Here is a 24,360-nt window from a genome sequence, read left to right on the forward strand (position 1 = left end):
TACCACTGCCATCTTTCCATGCTTATTTGCCTTGCCCACTTGGAAATTAAAGCCACATGCTTGAAACCGGGAGACTGAATTTCATCATGGTTGCCTTAATTCTAGGATGTGCAAACATGAAAAGCTTGGTGAGGTGTATGTCCTCAATGTAACTATAAGCTCATTTGATGCTACAAGCATGTCACTTTACTCAAAGAACCTCATCATCTCATGAATGCTGCACAAGTTCTTCAAAATATTGTAGATTGAAATCCTTCACAGCAGATGCAAATTGCATTTTTTGAGTAGATGTCCATTTATGATTTCCTCTTGCATGAATGTCGATTAGATTGCCAACCTTTGTTAAGCAGCTTGAATAACTGCTGCATCCACATCTCACGATAATCCTTAGCTGATATACATCGCTGTCACTGAGACAGAAAGAAAAGACTAAGTGATGATTTTTTTAATTTGATAATCTTGCTCGTTCTGCAGCTTGATGATGCTTCATGCAATGCAAATGGAAAAAAAAAACCGCTTCTTTAAAGTGGAGCAGGAATTTAATTGTTTTATAATAATTTTGATCGTTCCCTTTTTTTCAATTACTATTTATAAATAATATTTGCAGGTGAAATAAGATTAGTTTAATGTTGCTTACAGATATGAAAAGAAACTGACGAATCGGTAAGGTCATAAAAAAAAAACCTACCCCAGGACACAACACCGCAAATAGGTAGTTATATAATGATAGAATGATATGCCTGATATTCTTGAAGCTAAGATTTGATACAATAGATGAGAACCATATACATCTAACGTCCAGCTAAAAGTATTTTACATTAAGCCTATGATCCTCTGCATTTACATTTATACATCATTTTGAAATTTCTGTGTAGAGTGAAAAACACCTAAATTTAATCTGCTTTCAAGTTTGTGTGAGCAAACATAGAACTAGGTGCGGCCTACATCAGCAGTAGGCTCATACAACAGGCAAACTGTGGTTGACAACGTAAATCAAGTTGGAAATTATCCAGTACAAACTATGTATGCAATAGTTATTCTGAAGTTAGATACCAAGAACCATCCATTCACAGCTTCATATTGCTCTTCTTGAAATTCAGGTTGCTGCAATGGGAGCAGTATCTTGACTCTCCTTGAGCTGCCCATGAAGAAATCCTAAAACTGAACGCCGCTGCAAGATGAAAAGAAAGTTCAAAGCTTAGTGACTGAAATGAAAAACGCCCATGGACTTTAAAGCGATAAATATTCAAATTGCTATCTATAAAGTTTCAAAATAATTTTCAAGTCAAATGGTTAAACAGCTCTGTTGTATTCAAGAGCACAATGAGAGCTGCCAGTATTAAATGTATCATTCACACATAAGACGTGTATAGAAAGACAGCCATAAATGCCTGCATCAAATTTAACTTACCCTTTTCTCCAAAGATGATTCCTCATTAGGTTGTAATGAAAGATTGAGACATTCTAAGATTTTTACTGCTTCTTGAAATCCCTCAACAGCAGCTTCTTCATTACCTTGGCCTCTGTTTACATCGGCAACCTTAGCTAAAGAAACTGCAACATCAAGCACCTGCAGTCCAAATGTGTAAATTTGAATGACTAAAGAAGGTATTTGAATATAGATATTGAACAATGTTATAGAATTATACATTCATGAAATCTGCAAACAAGTTATATTGCTTCAACACAGAAATGTAAGTTTCCTGTACTTCGATATCCTCCAAAATAATTGGTGTTCTTCCTGGAATAGTTGTAAGCACTATACAAAGCTGATGAGCTCTCTAACTTAATAGTTATCATACTCGTCAGGTCTAAAATACTTTGACTTTCATGGCAACAAGCAGAAGATCACCAAAGTATCAAAGCCTTGAAGAAAGGTGCAAACGCGTGATACAAGTTCCATCCTAATGCAAACAAATAACTATATGTCCAAACAAAAAAAGCATGATTGCATTGACATATATAGCAAAACAAACCTGTGAGGATAGCTTTTTGCTATCATTAATAGCCTTTCGACGAATATCAAGAGCTTGAGAGTAATGTGATTTTGCTGCTGAAAGATCTCCTTCATAATATTTAAGATCTCCAATTTTGTTTAAAGAGACTGAAAGAGTGTGTACAACCTGCAACAAAAATATCAGCAGTAATTAATAGAGAAGGACAAACCATTTCATAATTGCAATTTTCGAAGGCATGATGTACATTAGATACTAAAATGGTGTGCGTCTGTGTGTGTGTGTGTAGCAGGTGCGATGGGTCTCAAGTTCTCAACAAAATGTATTCAAGACATAACACAGCATGTACATCTATAAAAGAGAAGGATAATTTAGGACACATTGCTAATCTCTGTATATATGTTTTCCAATGAACAGAAGTGTTCTGTTAATTTATGATTCATTTTTTAACAGGACTTAGCTTTTTATTATATTCATTCCATAGCTATGCCAGCAGATGCTACAGAAAAATAGACCATAGGAAGTGGTAAATTAAGCAAAAGAGAGGGGATACGTGAAAGAGAGAAACCTCTGGATCATCAACAGATAATTTGTAAAGAATCTCGACACTTTCACTGTAATACTTGGCAGCCCCACCAACATCTCCCATGACTTGACTGCACAATTTGAACAGCAATGTGTACGCTTGAAAAAATGACATTATTAACACTTGAAAAAATGCCATTATTATGTAATGAATTGAATGTAAAATCCAATTTGATGTGGAAAATTCATGTAGCAAGTGAATAGAATGCATCAACAGCCTGGAGTTCAGGTGAGGAAGGCATACTATATTTTTGGAGGACACTGAAAAAAATCTGTTTTAGAATTGTCTATATATCATGAAAGAGTATCACTTCACTGGAAGCAGTAAGGATGAAAAAGGGCACGTGTATTACTTGAAATTGTGACAACAGCTAAAAGTCTGAGAATCTAATCTACTCCAAAACTTTATTTTCAATAATCCATTCAACTTACAGTTAATGAGAAAGAACTAAATGGCACTAGCTTATGTTTCCAAATAAACTAAATGGGTAGCCTCTATCTAAGATTCAGAAGGCTATGAGTTTCCTCACTGTTTCCTTTGTTGTCACTAACAGTTATGTCTATCCTATTTGAAATGGACCAAAAACTATGGCTTTCCTTTACTTTCACCTTGTTTGTTTAGAAGCTTTTCCCATGAATGATAATAGGTTAAGGTTAAACTTTATAAATTTCCATGTAATGTATCTTGTAAATAGATGCAAGCACGTATGCCCATATCTTAATCTCTGCTTAGAGAGAGAGAGAGAGAGAGAGAGAGAGAGAGAGACCAGCAATCACCAAGCACGCCCAGAATAACCCCTAGTTGTGAACATAATTCTGGAGTACTTTCAATCCTTCCCAGTTGCTCACGAATATCCTCTGCACATAAAGTTAGCCTTGATTTGGCACTTTCGAAATTTTGGGCTTGAAATGCCTGCACATGGCATCCTGAACAAACTTAAGTAACCATATTTATCAAAATTATGGAACAAATTATAGTGACCATGTTTATCAGAATTATGGCAAACTAACATCAAGCCACAGATATAAATAATTCATTTCTTTTTTATTTGACTTCAATTTCAAAAAGAAATTCTTTAACAAAGAATGCATGATAATGGATGCTTACTCATCCAAAAGCACACCATGAACATAAGGCACACAAAAAATAGTTTACATCCTTTTGGGGAAAACCTCTAATTATCGAAGAATCCATCATCATGACTACTTAATCCTCCAAAAGCACACCTAGAACACAGCATAAAAGATCTTGTTTACATCCTTTTGGGGAAAACTTGCAAACATGAGGAAATATTTTTAAGAAGAATGCATCATCATGGATACTTAATTATACAAAAGTGTACCCATACAACATAAAAGAACATGATACACCCTTAAGAGGGCAATCCATAATGATGATATATCTACACAGTAGGTGTCCGATTTTTCTTATTAGAATGCATTCTCTATTGATCATACAGTAAGTATACATTTACGAATCATACAGAAAATATTGGGTGGATAGCATCCCAGTCCAAAGAGAACCAAGATCACATCCGCCTGAGGCTAAGAAGGCAATGACAAGTTCAATTTTAATCACAAAAAAAGGTGGATTAAAAGAGAATTCAATCATAAATCCTCCAAAGAACATTAGAAATATCACCAAGTCATTAAAAAAGCTGTGAGTATCAAAGTTTGCTGGTACATTTGGCATATCAGGCTATAAAAAAGACAACAATTATGCCAAGAAGTGGTGAAGGAGGAGGATTATCAAGCACATCCCCCCAACCAATGCCTCAAGTGAAGTATTCGGAATCAAGTATGGGCTCCTATTCAATAAGAATAGTTTTGTGCCCTTATATTCATTTTCTTACTGTATTGGCAATAATACCAAAGCCAGAGAAGGGAATTTGCCTCGTTGTTGAGCCACCCAACTATTAGTGCCAACACTACCATGACTAAATCAACCACCTCCTTTATCAGTGCATTCAGGGGAAGGCCATCTAGACTGGCTATAACTTTGGCCAGCAGAATGAGCATTGATGCTTTCCTCTTTCTCCAAAGCTCCTTCCTCATAAGGGAAAGCAATGATGGGAAGAATAAAGAAGAACCTGGCCAACGGTGCAAAATACAATGCCCCAAAGGTTAATATGAGACTAGAGCTGCTCCATCTCCAATGACACGTTCTCTGCATGAACTGGAATCTAGAGCATACCATTTGAAAACATGGATACTTTATTGACCACATAAAATAAGCAATCAATAGAACTATGACTGAGAATAGTATTGTTCTTTCTTTCCACATCTTAAAAAGAATCTTATTGCAAAAGTTGCCAAATTTGATTGAATTTTGCATGTAAGGCAGAATCCCCAAGTAAAACTGTCTGCCATGCGAAAAAATCTGGCTTGAATGGTTGTAAGAGGGTGTGAATCCACTTCCAAAAATGCTAAGCATGACTACACTCCTAGAAGAGTTGTTCAATGAATTCAGGTTTATGACAATCAGGGTGAATCAGGGCACAAATCCCCATATGCTTAAGTCATTCACCAACAGTAAACCTTGACAAATCAAACACCATAAGAAATAAGCATTCTTAGTCTCGATCATAGCTTTACATACTTTAGAGAAGAAATGGGACCAAGTGGGTGGCGTGGATTGTAAATTCTATTGTGCACTCAGTCTCCAATGGGGCATGATAAGCAGAAAGAAACTGTTAAACAAGATGTGGTTTGTACAGGCAAAAAGGTGTATGCACTAGCCATCTCCAATCTTCCACCATGAAGATGGAGAATGCAATCCAATTTTTTTAAGATATTTTGTTGCCATAGTGTTGTGACGTATTCACACATCGCCCCATTGCAAATGGGGACCCCTACTTTCTGCTTTCTAGGGTTTGTTTTCTGGGTCTTTTAGGTTTTTGTCTATTGGCTTTTGCATTTGAAGGGTCATTGGGGGGCTCATTAGGATAGTAGGCTCTGCTTGAGTCAGGTGGATCTACTCAAGAGGTCAGGTCAATTGAGTGATTAGGGATAATTTAGATCATTCCTAGGGTGTTTTTGTGTACTATTTGGTCGCACTTCAAGTTGCTAAATCAAACCTTGGTTGAATGCATAATGTCCTCCTAGGTCCCATCCATTACATCAAGAGCAGAGCGAATTCACCTTGAGAAGTCTGGAATGTCATCCTGATCCTCAAATGTCCTGAAAGTTGGCTAAGTCTGGAATGTCATCCTAATCCTGAAATTTGACTAAGTCTGGAAAATTAAAGAATCCTCCAAAAACTAGATTTTGCATTATAACTCCTGGAGGTCCGAAACCACTCTCATACATCCTGACAATACATATGGAATATAACTTAAAGTATAAGTCTTTCTTATACTTAAATGTTATATTCCATATATGAATCTTGACGGAGAGGCAAAAATGTCAAATTTCGCTCCTGACCCTTCCAAAGGGTCCAGAGTGAAATTTCACAAAGGACCTAAATTCTTCACCTAAATCATTGACTGGTTGAGTAAATTTGCAAGGATATAGAAGGAAATGGATCTAGGATCAAGTCTAAGACAAATTCAAGTCAGTTTGAAGATGAATCAAGCCTAGAATGAGAATTTCGCTCCTAACCCTTCCAAAGGGTCCAGAGCGAGTTCCTCTGTAAGACACTCTACATTGCCCAAAGCCATGAACTAGCTCATTCCCAGGCATGAGTGAGGGCAAAACACTTATTTGGAATGAAGAAATGTGAAAGATGAAGTCAGGATTATAGCCTAAGGTGAATTTCGCTCCTGACCCTTCCAAAGGGTAAAACCCTATTTTTCACAAAATCTTGAGCTAGATGTCAACTTGAAGAGCAAATTCACATGATCATGATGGAAGGAAGCCTAACAAAGTATGTCCAAGGCATGAAAAGGAGAAAGGAAGTGAGAAATTATCTCAAAATGAGAATTTCACTCCTGACCCTTCCAAAGGGTCCAAAGCGAAATCCTCATTTGACACATTGGAAAGACCTTGTTTTGAACTAAGTAGGTAGCAAATTCACTTGAATGTAGCGAGAGGAAGGTTAGTTTGATCAAGTTTAAAGATGGATTGGATGAAAGAGGTGTGAAATCAACCAAGAATGTGAATTTCACTCCTGACCCTTCCAAAGGGTCCAGAGTGAAATTCTTAGAAGACACCTTTTTTCTTTCTTGTTTGCACTGAAAGCCTTGTTCCTTGGGCATGGTGGGGATAGATTGATATGTTCTTTCCTTAGGAAGTGATTGAAAGCATTGAAAAGTGAGGACTTTTTCCAAGATTGTGAATTTCGCTCCTGACTCTTCCAAAAGGTCCAGAGCAAAATTCTTCATAGGCCTCATTTGCTTCCTTGCTTAGACCACCAACCTTGTTCCTTGGGCATATTTAGAAGTGGATTAACATGTCTTTGCCTTTTGAAGTGATGGAATGTGAAGAAGTGAAATATTTTAGCCTAAGACTAGAATTTCGCTCCTGACCCTTCCAAAGGGTCCAGAACGAAATTCCCAAAATCTACCCTTTTCTCTCAATTTTGTGTCCAGCCAAGTGTGGATCAAGATTGAAGATGTCCTTAAGCATGGCTTTGAGTTGCTTGTGATCACCAAATGTGAAGGAATTGACCTAAAACTAGAATTTCGCTCCTGACCCATCCAAAGGGTCCAAAGCGAAATTCTTGAAGAACACCTATTTTTCCTTGGAGAAGGTCAAATCCTTGGTTTTTATGGCATGGATGGGAGTAGAGTGATGTGTCCTTTCCTTTTGACGTGGATTGGAGTTGAAGGAATGAAGAGTCAAGCCTAGAACATGAATTTCACTCCTGACCCTTCCAAAGGGTCCAGAGCGAAATTCCCAAAATCCCTCTTTTCCTTCCATTTTTGTGTCAAGCCAAGTGTGGATCAGGGTGGATTGAGCTTGGATAGACCCCTAGGCGTGCCTTTGAATGGATTGTGGCTACCAGTGATGAAGATTTTGACCTAAAACTAGAATTTCGCTCCTGACCCTTCCAAAGGGTCCAGAGCGAAATCCTAAATAGGTCTTGTCCCTGGGCATGATTTTTAGCGAAATTCTCCTTTCAAGTCATTTTGAGGTCAAGTAGGTGTTGTCTTCGTTAGAGGGGGATCCAAAAGGGAGAGTCAAAGGAAAACAAGATGTGAAGAATGAAGCTAAGTGAGAGAATCAAGCAAATCAAGAATTTCGCTCCTGACCCTTCCAAAGGGTCCAGAGCGAAATTCCCAAAATCACCTAGTTTACCCATGATTTAGATTAAGAGATGGATTCCTAGGCCTTGGTGGAGAGAAGGCTAGCATGTGCTTGTCTTAGGAGGTATTTTGGAGTAGAAAAATGATATAATTTGAGCCTAATCAAGAATTTCGCTCCTGACCCTTCCAAAGGGTCCAAAGCGAAATTCTTAAAACCTCTATTTGGCTCCAATTTTGGCATCAAACCTAGTGTTGATTGAGATTAAAGGCATCCTTAGACATGCATTTGAGCAAGTTGTGGTCAAAAAATGTGAAGATTTTGTCCTAAAATGCAAATTTCGCTCCTGACCCTTCCAAAGGGTCTAGAGCGAAATTCCTTATAGGTCCTGTCCTTGGCCAAGGTCCAAAGCGAAATCCTCTTTTTTGGTCTTTTTGGAGGTCAAATAAATGATGTCTTCAGGAGAAAGCGATTCAAAGGTCAAGAGAAGTTCAAGGCTAGGAGATGATGAAATTTGAGCTAAAATACAAATTTCGCTCCTGACCCTTCCAAAGGGTCCAGAGCGAAATTCTTATAGGGCCTGTCCTTGGGGAGGATCTTGAGCGAAATTCTTATAGGGCCTGTCCTTGGGGAGGATCTTGAGCGAATTTCATTCTAATGCCTTTTTGTTGATGATTTAAGGTAGAAAATGCTATGTGAGAAAAATAAATCATATGTACTTAATCATCTTTTGGTTTGTTTTGCAGGTGGAAGAAAATCAGGCTAGGACAAGGACGACCTATTCTAAGCCCATCACCATCAAGGACATTCCAAATGCATAGAGGAGGACTCAAGGTGTTTTGAAGCGTTGGAAGACTACAAGTGTTCAAGGAGTTGCAAGCCATCTCCAAAACCTTCACTTGGCCACACAAAGAAACCACATGATGGCAGAGAAGAATGACCTTACAACGCGAGGTATGCTACCGGAGAAAGAAGAACTTGATAGTAAGGAAGCCTCATCAAGTACATGGAAGTCAAAAAGGTACATCATTCATCACATCATCAAATTGAGACAGAAAAGAGATCAACCAAGACACAAACATCAAACAAGGTGGCATCCCAGTCATTTTTCCTCCAATTGGATTGGTCCACCTCAGCATGTCCAGATTCAATGTACCTAATTTATCGGGGATGGCACAAACTTCGATGTACCTACCCCCGCTTCCTATTGGTCCTCACTCATGTGATGTAATTTTCTCATTGGCTAAAGGAGTTTGTTGTAACAAACCCTAATTAGGGTTTCTATCTTGTAATCCTAGCCATTGATTCTAAGTCAATCAGAGCCATCAATTTGTAAAGGGCTCTCTATATAAAGCCTTGGCTCTTCATTTGTAAAGGTTAATAGTCAGAGAATAGATAGGAGTTAGCAAAGAGGGAGTTAGTCAATAATTAGTAGCTCAATAGAGATAGCATTTTAGAATAGAGTAGAAAGAGAAGGCAAAGATTGTTGCCAAGACATTGTTGCAAAAGACATGTAAACTTCATTGAAGGAATGGTGAATTCTATGTGTCGATTCTACAATTTACATGGTCTCTATACTTCTCAAATTTAATTTCATGTTATTAGATGAATGGAAGAAATTTGTATGATCAATGGTGAAATTTGTATATCCATACTACTAGCGGTTTGTTGATTGCAAACTTGCCTTGCGTAGTCAACTGGAATCATTCAAGTTAAGCTTAACTTCAATTATCGCTTCTTCATTGATATGCATCAACCTGACGGTGTCTATGCTTGTAGCGGTGATCTGAACATCATAAAGCTATCCTTAGAAGATCACACTAACCTTGTGGAGATGATCATAGCATGTCAAAGCAAGACTTAGTTAGAGTTTCATCAAAGGTCATCCATTGCTCCTACATTCTTAGTGTTAGAATTAGATTCCTCTCCAACCCTTACCCTTTTTTCCCCTTTTTAAAAAAATCAAAGATCAGTAAAGACCCACGATCCAATGATATCCAAAGTAAATCAGACGCTCAGGTCATCGAATGTAAGTCCCCTTGTGATTCCAACAAAAATCACATCATACCGCAAGAGCTTATCCACACGTAGAGAACCTACAGATAAGAACCTTGGAGTCTTCTCTAATGATCCTTAGGCGAAATCTTCAACATTCGAGGAAACATTGTTCAAGAGAGGATAAGATACCTTGGTATTTTATTATGTGTTCTCATGTGCATATAAAACACATTAACACATAGGTACCCAACAATTTATGATTCAAATCCAGCCAAGAGAGCCAGGATCTTGTACTTATGACTCATAATGTCTTTCAGGGTTTGAATCCCTTTACAAAACAATATAATCCTTTTTGTCCATAGGACCTCAGCTAATGAAACCATGATAATCAATTATACTGGACCACTAAATTGAAGGAGACTTGATAGAAAGTCTTGAATGAAACTCATCTCGCTTGCAGTTCCATGGTTTGAGAGATTCCCATACTTTCCATGTGATATTGGCAACAAAGATACCAACAACCTTCCTTGGCGCCAAAATTATCAATAGAAAATAAAATCCCAACCCTTTCCAAGCTCCCCTAAGATAAATAATGTTGATGAAGAACATTACAGACTTCATTCCCCCATAAAGCTCTTCTAATCCATTTAACACAAAGAGCGGTGTCATATATCCAGATATTGAGAAGCCCAAGTCCTCTGAACTCTTTAGGTTGGCAACCATTTCCCAAGCATAATGTGAAAACCTCTAGAGCCTTCTAAGTTAGTCGAGAGTAAATCTCTTAAAGTCCATCCAATTTATGATAAGAAGCCTTGGAAAAGGCTCAACAAGAAGAATAAACTGGAGGGTGGCTAGAACTTTGGAAAAGACCTAGGGCTAGAACTTACTAACCAAAGAAAAAGGCTTAGTCATTTAGTAGGTAATCTTCATTTCCACTCTCTAAATGATATAACACAATTATTTATAAGGCAAAGAATGAAAGGATAGGGATTTTTAAATTTTTTAAATATTCTTCCTGTTGTTTCCACTTCCAATTAGATAAAAATCTAGTCATTGAGACCCAGGTGATAGAGATTGTTTGGCTTTGTTCCACTAAATCAAGAACCCAGAGGCCAAGCAATAAATGTGAGGACGTCACATACAACAGGTAACTAGAGAATCTTCCTCCCTAAAACCGAGAAAAGGATCATGAACAAATAGCCATTGACAAGCTACTGAGGAGGAAAACCAAAGAGAGAAACACACTTAATCAAATCTCTACAAGGTTAGTCAACAAGTAGCTAACAGCTAACCATTCAGCAGCTAGAACATGTAACCAAAACTCTCAGGCTGAATTCCATTAAAGGTGATGCAATTTGAAGCATTATTGAAGAGCATTTGCACTAGACTGATGAACAAATTTCCAGAGACAAGCACTTGAGGCAAGGCAATAACAAAGTGTCGCTCAATTCGATCATTAGCCTTTTCAATGTCAATTTTGACAGACAAAACCTTTTTTACAAATGTTACAGCCTATTCCATACCTTCTAAAACAGCTATAATATTGCTCAGGGTGTACCAGCTATGGAAAAACCTTGTTTGCTCCAGCCCCACAATCAATGACAGCAAATATCTAAAATGGAGAGACAAAGCCTTGGCAGTGATCTGATATGATACATTCTGAAGGGTAATAGGCTGCCAGTTGCTAATAAATTCAAAATTTAATAATTTCGGAATGAACTTGATGTTGTGTCATATCCCCTGCCAGTCACAACCTTTGCAAATAAACATTACAGTTTGGCGCTGTTGACGTGTATTTTGTACACAATCATACACAGAACAAAATACCCAAGGGTACCTTATCCTCTCTTGAATAAAGTCTCTGATTGCTGAAGATATCGCAAAAAAGGATCAATCAGGGTGACAAATTGTTCTTTTATGTAGGGTCTCTACGTGTGGATAAGCTCTTTGTGGTATGATGTGATTTGCTGGAATCACAAGGGGACTTACATTTGATGCTTGAACTTCTAATTTGCTTTGAATATTGCTGGAACACAGGCTCTTGCTAGCTTAGATTTGAAAAAAGGAAAAAAAGACGAGGGCGAGGAAAGGATCTAATCCTAACACTAAGAATGTAGGAGCAATGATTGATCTTTGATGGAATTCTAACTAGGTCTTGTTTTGACATCGCAAGACCATCTCCACAAGGCTAGTGCGATCTTCGAAGGGAAGCTTTATGATGTTCAAATCGTCACTGCAGGCATAGACACCATCAGGTTGATGCATATCAATGAAGAAGCGACAATTGAAGTTAAGCTTAAGCTGAATGATTCCAGTTGACTACGCAAGGCAAGTCTGCAATCAACAAACTGCTAGTAGTATGGATATGCGAATTCTACCATCAATCAATCACATTTCTTCCATTCATCTAATCATCTAACATCTAGGATTGAAGACTCAACAAGAAACCATGCATATTGCAAGAAACGACACACTTCACCATTACTTCAATGAAAATGGAGTTTGTTTACAATCAATGGCAACAATTTCTTGCCTTGTCCTCCTATTCTACTCTAATTGCTATTCTATCAACTTCTAACTACTCTCTATCTACTAACTGCTTTCTATTATTTCTAATTCTCTAACTACCTTTACAAAATGAAATGCCAGGGCTTATATAGTGCCCACAATACAATTTGATGGCTTAGATCAATTCGAGATCAATGGCCAAGATTTTACAATGAAAACCCTAATTAGGGTTTGTTACAACCATTACATAACATTTAATGCTTGACCAATGATAAAATTGTATTGCTTGGACACATGTCCTCTCTAGAAAATTCGACCAATGAATAGCCGGGGTAGGTACATCGGAGTTTGTGCCACCTTCCGTGAGTTAGGTACATTGAATCTAGACATGCTGAGGTGGACCACACTGACTGGAGAAGTGATGACTAGGATGCCACCTCATCTGACACTTGTAGCTTGCTAGATATTCAATTTGATGTCGTTGAGAGGCTATCTTTAATTAACTCTTGTTCTAACTCCTTTTGTCCTTGATGTGCAAGACGATTGATGTACCTTGCCTTGGAATGCTGGATTTGGAGAGGTCGCCCTTGATGACGTTAGTCCAAAGAAGGCCGTCCTTGTCGATGCTAGGCTGGAGGAGGTCGCCCTTGATCTGGCTTGATTTTCCTTGAGAAGATCTCCATTTGATGCCTACACAACATTTCAAAATTAGAAACATGATTTTGCAATATATAACATAGATTAGATTAATTTTTTAGGAAACTTCATAATAAATCCTTGAGTTATTATTTCCTAAAAAACGATTGAGCTATTACAATTCAAAATTCAAAATTCAAAATTTGAAGGCTATGACGATCAACAATCAAAATCAAAACAATAAATCCATATCGCCATACCTTTCTTGAGAGCTAACACTAAAATGCAAAATGAAGAAAATCGCCTAGGCAAAATTTGAAATTAGATGGCTTTGACGTGATCTTCAATGTCTTTGGCAAGCTTGCCTTAACTCTAACCAAGGTCCGCACGTACTCTCCTATTGATAATGCTTCGCACCACCATGCTTTAATTAAATTCGCACTCTCTAAACACAATTCGCACTTCTCCTTCCAAGATCGCATGTGAGATGATAAAATGATAATGTGAAAATAACAATTTTCACCCTCCCTTTATAAGCGCTCACCTCATATTCACTTTAAGGCCGACTTGGTAATTAAAAGCAAATTTTAAATAAAATAAAAGGCCGACTTTTGTAAAATAAACAAATAAATACCAAGCGCTCCATTTGATTTTAATTAAATTAATAATCAATTAATTAAATGCCTTTGTTTTTTAAATTAATAAACTCGATTTTAAAAGGCAAAAAATCAATTAATTAATGTCCAAGCGCAATTTTTAAATGCTAATTAATTGAATTTTTTGAATTTGTCGATTTTAGCATTTAAAATAAATTCAAAAAAAATTGCTTTAGCGCCAAAAAATTGGAGAAGTGGAAAAGTACAAACCTCATCGCCCTGGTCCCTGACTGAGGGATAGGAGCGATCTACCATTTTAGCCTGGAATCTCGTGCTTTTGACGTTCAAAATCTTCATCCTTACGTTGAAATTGGCATTTTCGTTGGGAAATTCGAGCTTGATTCACTTGCTTGTGCGAATGAGTGCCTCTTGAGGTGATATCGCCCTGGTCCCTTGGAGAGGGACAGGAGCGATCTTGGTGTTTTCTCCTTGATCTTGCTTGTTCGATCTTCAATCTTCACTGTGAGGGATAAACAATGTTATTCTTTCATTCTACTCTCATTTCACTTGGCTTCTACAAGACACTTTGATGTTTAGAGGACTATCGCCCTGGTCCCTTGGAGAGGGACAGGAGCGATCTTGAAGCTCTAGCCAAAATTTGCCATCTTTCAACCTTTGTTCTTCATTCATTGCTTCCTAAATGATGTTTTTGATCTTTCCTATCCTTGCCTTGTCTTGATTTTGAAGGAAAATGAATGATTTAATGAAAAATCGCTCTAGTCCTTACCTGAAGGACAGGAGCGATATAGCTTCCTTGGCTCAATTGATAGTCGTTTGACGTTTGAAACCTTTGTATATCACCTTCTTAAGATACCTTAGACCCTTTACCACCTCGCATGATCTTGACTTAACGTGATTTTGGAAGGATTTGGCCAATATGATAAATATCGCTCTGGTCCCTGCCTAAGGGACAGGAGCGATCTTCAATGTCTTGTGCTCATACTTGCTTTCATCAATTTGCCACTGCTTTCATCGTGTAAAATGAAGTCTCTTGATCCCCCTTGGACACTTGATACTTGATAAACCTTCAAAATTTAGGCCTTCATGAAAATTTCGCTCTGGTCCCTGACTGAGGGACAGGAGCGAACTTGGGTATATAATGAAAATTTTCCATCATCTTAACTTGTAATTGTCTTCAAAGTGCAAAACGATGTCCTTTACTCCCTTTCAAACATTCAAAATGTGAATAGCAACCCAAATTTGGCCTTATTTGAACACTTTCACTCTGGTCCCTGACTGAGGGACAGGAGCGAACTGGGACATTTGGTGTAATTCTTTCAATATTGGCGACTTTTGATACTTCGTTCTTCATTGAGACGCTTCAAAACGTCCTTGCCACCTTTCACCTTGACTTGGAGAGGTTAAAACTTAGAGGAAAGGCAACATAACCATCATATCGCCCTGGTCCCTGGCTGAGGGACAGGAGCGAATTTGTACTTATAGGCTCCATCACACTTTGTTAACTTCAAAATTTATCTTCAATGGATTCATTGTGTCCCCTTTCATTCATCCTTGGCCGGGAGTTTGTTCTAACTTGGCAAGAAATTGACCTAAGGCAAAAAATCGCTCTGGTCCCTGGGAGAGGGACAGGAGCGCTTAGGCCAATTTGGGCCTCACTTTGGTATCTTGTAATCTTCAATTTGTCTTCAATGAGTTCATTACACCCTCCTTTGTTGCTTCAAACTCGAAACTTACTTGATCTTCGCCAAAAACATGCCTCATGAGGAAATTCGCTCTGGTCCCTGGGAGAGGGACGGGAGCTATCACTTAAATTCGCCCTGGTCCCTGGCAGAGGGACAGGAGCGATTTTGCTTCTAGGGTCAATTTTCCTCATGATTGTGCTTTCAAATTATATTCAACTGATAAAATGTATCTCCTTTGATCTTCTCAATTCGCGAAATCGTTCAAATCTTTCAAGGACAAGGCAATTTTGGATTTCAAGCTCCGGTCCTTCAGTGAGGGACAGGAGCGAATTTGACCTTCTAGGCAAAAACTTCATCATTTCATTGCTTTTGATCAAGTCTGGATGCTCTATCATGCTCATTTTGCCCTTCACCATGCCTTTGATGTCTCAATTCATCCAAACAAGGTCAGGAATGGCTCAACTAAGCTTTTTCGCTGTGGACCCTTGGTGAGGGACAGGAGCGCTTCGCCTTGGTCCTCCTGGGAGGGACAGGAGCGAAATTCGCTCTGGATCCTCAGTGAAGGACAGGAGCGAAATTTGACTTTTCGAACTCTCTATCAGGACAACTTTTATGGAATATAACATTTAAGTATACACTTATACTTTAAGTTATATTCCATATATACTTTCAGGATGTTTGAGAGTGGTTTCAGACCTCCAGGAGTTATATAGCAAAATCTAGTTTTTTTAGGTTTTTCAGTTTCCAGACTTAGTCAAATTTCAGGATCAGGGCATTCCAGACTTAGCCAAATTTCAGGGTCAGGACTTCAGACTTAGCCAAATTTCAGGACATTCCAGACTTAGCCAAATTTCAGGATCAAGACATCACTCAAGCCGGACTTGCTTATCCATGTGATCACCTGGGCGACACTCAAAATGCAAAGGCTAACTAACAAAACCCTAAAAGACCAAAAAACAAACCCTAAAAAGCAAAAAAACATGGGTCCCCATTTGCAATGGGGCGATGTGTGAAATGGTCACAACAGGCGCCCAAAACAGAAATTTGAATTTGCCTTAAATAAATGAAATTATAATGTTTTGTAAGGGCCAACCCATGTCTCCTTGCTGGCCAACCTTGGAGTTTGAGCATAAAAACACAATAAGAAAATCTTGCTGGGCCGACCTTGCATAGGGAGTTGCCCAACTTTGGGTCAATTAAACAATAACATAAATAAAATTAAAATCATGATTGGGCCGACCCAGTGCTTATAGAAAAGGTTATCCCCATTGCGAAAAGACACATCTCTCCAATCAGTCGCCCCCTTTTGGAAATTTATTTAAAGGGTTGGTGAGGAGCAATTGGAAAGGGAAAAAAAAACATGAAGGAATATCTCCCTGTTCTCACGGCAGCTTCCAGAGCAGAAATGTCAGATTTCAAGAACAGATTTTAAGAAGGGAATTCTCATAAGATATATTGAAGGATATACAGCAGTAAGACGTAACATGCTTATTCCTATCTCTAAACTATTTGCAAAAGGAATAAAGGAGATACGGCAGATAGAAGCAGAGGTTAAATCTTAAAAGCAGTGGGCAATGAGCAGCCACAAAAATATAATTAAAAGCAAGTGATCATCATTGAATCGTCCAAAACACACATCTTCAGAAACAACAATAGTCGATTTCAGCAAATCATTAAATCAGTCCAGCAGACTGAACCCTTCAAAGAAGCTCAAAGCCATTAAGTAGATCACACAGCAAAATCATTTCCAATTCATTGCAGCAGAACTATAATCATTTCAGATTATTATTATCAGATATATATTCAGTGGTATACTTGATATTTCTGCCAATCATTGTCTTGTATATGTATACATGTTGTTTATAAAGAATGTTTAAGTATATGTTCTTATGATAGAATATGAGATGTGCGAGATTGACTGAAACCCACCTTGTAGGAGGGGCTTGGGGTGTAAGCAAAAGGGATATACAAGGCTAAGTAGGCCATTCTAGAGTTGACTGTAATGGCTCCTAATACCAGAGGACACATATGTAGAGAGCCAAGTAACCCACTTACGACCCTTGCCCAAATTCCACAAGATGGCAAGTGTCTTTAGGGAGATGAGACATTGATGGGGAAAGCAAATACAAGCCACCAAGCAAGAGGGCTGTGGTAGACATCCACCCTTGGGCTTGGTGTAGAAATGGCTTCGGACAGACCCATCATGTCCCTTCTCCCAAACCCTAATATGCTTGCATTATTGATAATTTATGAATATGATGTTATTGCCTAATCCTAATGATTAAACATATATGTGTGTATATTTGCATATGTTGTTCATGTTGTGATTGCAAGATTCAAATCTAGGATTGCATCATTATAAAGATAATTATTTGGTAAGATATAACCCTAACCCTAAATTGCTACAATTGTGATTTTAGGGCAAATTGGGAAGGGGGCATTACATGTTGTCTTGTATTAATGATAAAATATAGGCCTTAGGTTCGGATTATTTATTTCAAAGAAATTAACCCCAAGGTGATGCAATAGGAAAGAACTAGAATTAATGCTGCAGACGGTATATAAGGAAATGAAAGATTAAAGATAAACACATTTATTATAAGACTGCTCCTTCATTATATTCATATTATGTTTTTAGTATACAATGTGCAATCTAACCTGTTGGTTAACAGATTTGTCTCCCAAAAAAAACCTGAAGATGACTCATGAATGCCCAAAACGAGAGGGACAAAAGGAACCAACAGTTGGAGAAATTGCTATTGAATTATCAATTTTCCTCTGAATTTTAGAGGTGCAGCTCTCTCTTATAGTGTAATTTGATTCTTTTTAAGATATGCTTTTTACCAGAAAGTAAAAAAGGCAGAAGTTTTAACCAGAAAGTTCTAAGGATGGAAAAGAAGATTTAACATAAACATAATTGGACAAAATACAAAGATTTTATCCTAATATAAAAAGATTTAACATAAACATAATTGGACAAAATACAAAGATTTTATCCTAATATAAGAAGATTTGTAAAGATAAGGCATCACTGTTTCATTTATTCAAAGCCGAATTTCACAGTAATGAAATTCATCGAAGAGGAAAGATAATCCAAATGCATAGTATTTCAACATAAGAAGAACAATACCATTCATCAACTATAGCTCAAAGTTCAAAGTTCAAAGTTCATGAAGCTGCACCTAGAGTTTTCATTAAAAGTATCTATTCAGAAATTTTCCCCAAAACAAGCCAAAAGAAAAGTTCCTCCTTTTTGCATGTCATCTAACATAAATAGACCACAATTCATAATCATCTTTCTTTAAAATAACGGTCTTTGAAAACGACCGTTCCAAGAAGAGAACTAAACAATTATCAAAATAAAAACAAAAATGGCCTAAATGAGCCCAACTTTTATCAACCTAAACTAGCCATAGATTTAAAGGACAAGACTTATCAATCAGCAGGAGGCACAGGGTTCCTTCTAGCCAAGATTGCTAGCTAGAGTTGGACATCATGCATTTTGGCCTTTGCTTCTTCCTCCTCTAACACAAAGATAATCCTCAAGTACTCTACATAATTCCTTTTACATTTCCAAGCCAATGTAGTCGATCCGAAAAGGATATCCTCTTGTGGGTCTTCAACCAATATCAGGTCAAGCTAGGGTATGGGAGTGACGCCTTCTCCTAGGAGAACCATTCTGTTCCACGTTGAATCTGATAAGTGTTGGGTTAACTCACCTCAAGTGTCGGGTTTCCAAATGCAATAATTTCCCTCTGCCAAAAACTAATTATGGGCTTCGGCTTGTCTTTCCTCTCGCTCCAAAAAGGAAGTTATCCTCCTGTACTCGGTGTAATTGGATTTCTCTCTTCACGCAACTGTGTTTAATTGAGCGACGATATCTCCCTATTCCCTTTGAATCTAGTTCAAATCGGGTTGGACTATGGGAAGTTGATCTTCATGAGGAAGCACCATACTATTTTGGGGCAAGGGAATAATTCATGTCGAATGTTCATCTAAGAGGTTTTAAAAATGGAAATAATAGAGATCCTTCTTTCGCAACAAACACGCCAGCTTGCCAACTTACCATTTTTCTGGCTAATCCCTAAAGAAAGAATGAATTTGGAAAGTTGCCACCTTTCACTTATGTATAGGGCCATCAACTCATTAAATTTCAGCTGCGAAAAAATAATATCATCCTCCATCAAAAATCACATCAACAGCGTCGCATGCTTTAGCCACCTAATCTATCATTAAGAAGATGTACTTCCCATATCTTCGAACAAATTACATCTCGAAAAAAAATTCATGTAGTTGGGTGGCTCCAAAAGCTCTTGAACCTCTGCACAAGAACCAAAGAATTACCAAGCCAAACGGCGTCAACTTTGGTGGTGAGATACATTTGATGCGGTCAAGTGACGGGCAAATTTTGGAGAAATCTCAAGACAACTAACATAAAGAGGCAAGCATTCGAGGACGGTCGGCCGATCGGAGATACTTAGAACTTTTAGAACTAGTGCCATGGTTCGGAAATGCTCGAATCATCCAACTTTGTGGATATTAACGTTGTTTATGACTGACGACGCCCTCTCAACTTAAAGGGTGTTTGGGAAATCGGTGATTCTCAGTACTTTAGAACCATGATGACCAGACTCAAAAAGAATAAGAAAACTACGACTTAGCGGACAAGCAGTGAGAATATGTAAAGGGGCTAAGCCAAGAGTCGGTGTTTGATAAGGATGAAAAAAAGTTTAAAATTTGGGGTAACATAACCACAAGCATATATTTCCCATATACTTGAGTTGTATTTCCCCTTATATTACAGTCATTACATCTTCAACTGGTTCCTCTGTATTCTGCCCTGCTTTATTTTATTGTTTTCTTCTTTTTCCTCTCTTTTTCTCCTCTCTCTTCTCTGTTGTGGTGATGATATATGTTCAAGTAACTTGCAGCTACATAAGGACATGTCCTTCATCCTATTTATGTGCCTCCTCATCCTTCAAAAGGTACTGCAAGGTGCTCAATGCTAATGCAATGGACTTGCAGTGACTGTTAGCCTATCCTATTGCTGGTTTCTGTTGATCAACATCCTCCCCAGGTCTAAACCATTGTCTTGTCCTTAAGACAACCTCTATCATATCAAAATCATCTTCAAAATTTGGAAAATCTTTTAACCTCTTTGGCTATGGTAATTGGTATTTATAGTTGACCTTTAGCTATTTGTTGCATTCTCCCAAGTTTGTATCACATGTTTAATCTGTTGTATCCAGACTAAAAGATCCATATATGCTCAGTCCGCAATCAACAAAGTAACCAGTTTTGTCAATGTAGCTATTGCTTGCTGGATCTCTTGGAGGCGTAGATAGTAGTGATAAGTGACTGTTCAACTCTAATTCTAGCTCCTTTAGTTGTGCTATGGGATTCATCCTTTGTTCACTTAATTTGCTGTGCTTAGACTGAATGTTTCTTAATTGTTGCCTTTGTGACCCAGCCAAATCATTCATAATAATATAGCTTCCTGAAAATTGCAGAATCTAAACCTGCATGCAATTCAGTTGGATCTTTCGTGTTGTTGTAAGTTGTGGCCAATTGATGTCATGCTAGCATAGTGTAGAGACATTACCACTAATGTCTTCTAGTTTCTTTGCCTGCTTATCCAACTCTTTGCAGCCATTTCTCCACTTCTGTTGTGCACACTTAAGCTCTTCTTTCTGTTCAGTAATCATTTGTTTCTTTAGCTGCTTCTTCTCCTTTTCCCAACTCATTTGATCTAGTAAGCTCTTTACATGTCTTCCGATTTGAGTTGTTGTGTTTGTAGAGGAATCTAATTGAATTTGTAGTAGTTGTTATTGTATCAGTTTGGTCACTTTGTCCATGCCTTCTCCCAATGTAACATTCTTAAGCATCAAATCTTGTTTTGCACTACTACTAAATGCTTCACTAAGCTCCAATTTCTCGATTGGACAAATCTGAGTAAAGTCAATTTGTGGTCCTATGGGAGTTTCATAAATATGTTTGGGCTCATTATCACCACTAGAGCAGCTTGTTTCTAAATAGCCATGTATTCCTTGATCTTGCTTATGTAGTCACTTACTAGTTGGCTTGTTAGAGTGACCAATTGCTTTGAAGGTTCTCCTGTTTCTTTATCAGATTCCTCTGTTCTCGTTTCTTTTCTTTTTTCTCTTTTGTTTTCTCTTCTCCTTGTTCTCCTGCAATCTCTTCTACTTTTCCTTCTGCTTTCTCTACTCCTGTTCCTTTTAAGACTTTGTCTATCTCTATCTCTAATGACCCTAGTGTTTGTGTTTCCTTTGCCTATTTTCTTTGACCTTTTGTTAGTATAACTACAACTATTAGAGAGCAACCTTGTTCAATTGCTGCTTGTTATTATGTATGCAATGTGTTAGTTGTCAAGCCCCCGCCAATACAAATCACAATCTTTCAAATTTAGGCAATACGATTTAGTAAAGACCGCTGCTAGCATTAATACAAAATATTTCCCAAGTGACAAATTCCAAGGGAGGCCAACCAGGACTCAAATAGCCATTCCATATAAGGAGCCGACCTAGGGAAATAGCAATTCAATAAGGGTCGACTAAGATTAAGAGAACAGTGCTTGAATAAGGCCGACTAAGATTATTTGAAAAATATTATGGGCAGTGCTCAAAGGGTGCAACTCTTCAAAGGCAACGGGTGTTTATGAAGAGATGTGACCGCCTCCATATGAAGACATAAATAGGAAGACAATTCATTTGATGAAGGCATCCATGGAAGTGGAAATGGAATGATCAAGGAAAACAAGCAGAAAAAGAATTAAAATCAGAACTGGAATTGATATGAGCAGCAATTCTAATTAAGAGATGAATCTAATAAATAAGTAGAATTACAGGCCTATACATATGTGAACATTTTGTTGGCATTGAGTTGTCATTGATGTCAACCGGTATTGCAGGCTACCGGTAGGGCATGTCAACCGGTATGGTGGAAGACAAGCAGACATTGAGAATGTCAGTGACATCAATGCCAAAGGGGGAGATTGTTAGCATTGAGTTGTCACTGATGTCAACCGGTATTGCAGGCTACCGGTAGGGCATGTCAACCGGTATGGTGGAAGACAAGCAAGTATTGAGAATGTCAGTGACATCACCGGTATGAGGTGATATGAAGTTGTGTGTTGGCATGACAAGTTGTAACCGGTATGAAGGTTGGCTGTTTGTTTGTGATAATGTTTGTGATGAAGAGGCAGTGTCAAAGAGATCACAAACCACCGGAGGTGAAGTTGAGCTACCGGTGTAGTGTATGCTGTCGGATAGCAACAGGAGAAGGTTTTACCGGTAGGGTTAGATGTCTGGTAGGTATGCACCAGTTGTGTGTTTGGTCGATGATCCTGTCTGAACCAACATAGAGATCTAAGCTGAGATGGATACCGACAGGGATGCCACGTGGAGTTGAAGTGGCAAGCTCACTGAGGTCGATGAAGTGCCGTGACGGTGAGGTAGATGGTAGTTGGTTGACATTTAATGTTGACTATGACTGTTATGGGTTGAGTTGCAAATGGGTTGCGGCTCGAGGCAGGACGTATCTAATCGGATCCATGGAATGCACTGATTGATGCAGGATGTCTGGATACAAATCAAAGTAGGTGAAGCAAATCATCGAACCATTTATGGCGATTGACCAAAAGATGAGCCGACAGATTGAATGCAGACTGCTAAAGATGGAAGGCGTGCACTGGAAGGCACGATGTTGGCAGTGATGTACAGGCAATCATCTCTGAGACGTGATTTGAGGAGATTTGATTGGATATGGTATGGCTCGTTGGTCGAAGAAGAAAGTCTAGTGGCCCTCTATTTGAATTGATTCTTGGCAGGAAAGCTTCAGTTTAAACATGACGACCTAAGACAAATAGGGTTGTTGTTGAAGGGTAAAGGATAGAGTGAAATTGTTGTCTGAGAGTGTTGTGACCTTTTCACACATCGCCCCATTGCTAACGGGGACCCCCTCTTTTTCGGCTTTCTGCATTGTTAGGTTAGGGTTTTGGCTGCTTTGTGGGCAATTTTGTGTTTCCCGTGCCCGAGTCTCGGACTTTTTTATCATGCCTAGTGTCGTTTAGAGTTTTTTTGAGGTTATAAGATCAAGTTGCAAATGTTGATATTTTAATGATCCTAAATTTTGTCTAAGTGTTGACCTTTTGAGTGTTAACGTGTTTTTTAAACACGCGCGTCGGTGATTTTAAAATGCCAAGGTATTTTCAAACCTTTTGGAGTTTTTTTCTCGCTCCTAGGTATTATTCAGGTTGATTTCGCAGTTTATCCCGACAAATTTCCTTTTGTTTCGCTCAATTTTTTGAAAAATTTGCCTAAGTCTAGTCTAATTTTGAATTTTCCAAGTGATTTTGAATGTTTAAAATGTCAAATTCCTAAGGGAAATCCATATTCCAAGGGTTAAAAGGTCAAAATTCCATGCTAGAGGTGCTTTTCCCCTCATATTCCAGACTACCCATCCTTTTCCCCCACTCAAAATCCACACTACACATGGGTTTCCCCTAAAATCCACACTGGTTATGATTTTCCACCACTGTTTATCCATGCCTGGGTCATTTTTTCCCCTGGAAGCATTGAAATTTGGCTAAGTGTCAGGATTTTTCTAAACTGCCTTCGTTTTTCGACCGGGAGTGCAGACTATAGTTTGGATGAAGTTGAGGATGATTCCATGCCTAGATCGATTTTCCACCAGGCTGTTTTGTACAAGTTAGTGCGCATTTTTGTGTAGACTCTCAGTCCATACCCAAGTCGATTTTCCACTGAGAGCAATTTGATGAGTTTTGAGTCCAGATTTTCATCCAGACTGAGGTCAAAATTCCACCAAGGAGTGTTTTGTGCAAATAAAGTGAATTTGGAGTGTGGATTCCTTGTCCATACTCCCATCGATTTTCCCCTAGCCTGTTTTGTATGCATTTTGATGAAATTTTGCATGGATTTTTATCCAAGCTAAGGTCGATTTTCCCTTGTGGGGATTATTTTGACGTTTTAAGTGATTTTAATGGGATTTTTTAATCCCATTATATATCGATTTTCCCCCAGAGGCTCAATTTTGACTTCAAATAAAATATTTAATAAGTGAGCCCCATTTTAATTGTTTTGAAATGAAGATTAAATGATTATTTAAAAGAAAATTTAAAAAAATTAAATAACTTGCAATAAGCATATAATGTTTTTA

General features: G+C 38.1%; 1 protein-coding gene across 4 annotated transcripts in view; it reads right to left on the reverse strand.

The window, feature by feature from the left end:
• Window positions 1-713: 713 nt before the first annotated feature.
• LOC131045279 (protein NCA1) overlaps window positions 714-24,360 on the reverse strand; it is a 92,794-nt gene continuing 69,147 nt past the window's right edge. For 3 of the 4 annotated variants that reach the window (XM_057978829.2, XM_057978833.2, XM_057978830.2), the window contains 5 exons: window positions 3,308-3,453; window positions 2,524-2,611; window positions 1,977-2,123; window positions 1,412-1,570; window positions 714-1,171 (listed from right to left, as the gene is read on the reverse strand). In XM_057978829.2, the coding sequence (XP_057834812.1) occupies window positions 1,097-1,171; window positions 1,412-1,570; window positions 1,977-2,123; window positions 2,524-2,611; window positions 3,308-3,453 (615 nt within the window). In that variant the 3' untranslated portion in view covers window positions 714-1,096. Of the gene's footprint in view, window positions 1,172-1,411; window positions 1,571-1,976; window positions 2,124-2,523; window positions 2,612-3,307; window positions 3,468-24,360 lie in introns of all 4 variants that reach the window. The other variant, XM_057978832.2, reaches the window with a different exon arrangement.

This window comes from Cryptomeria japonica, chromosome 9, assembly GCF_030272615.1.
Source record: "Cryptomeria japonica chromosome 9, Sugi_1.0, whole genome shotgun sequence".
NCBI lineage: Eukaryota > Viridiplantae > Streptophyta > Pinopsida > Cupressales > Cupressaceae > Cryptomeria > Cryptomeria japonica.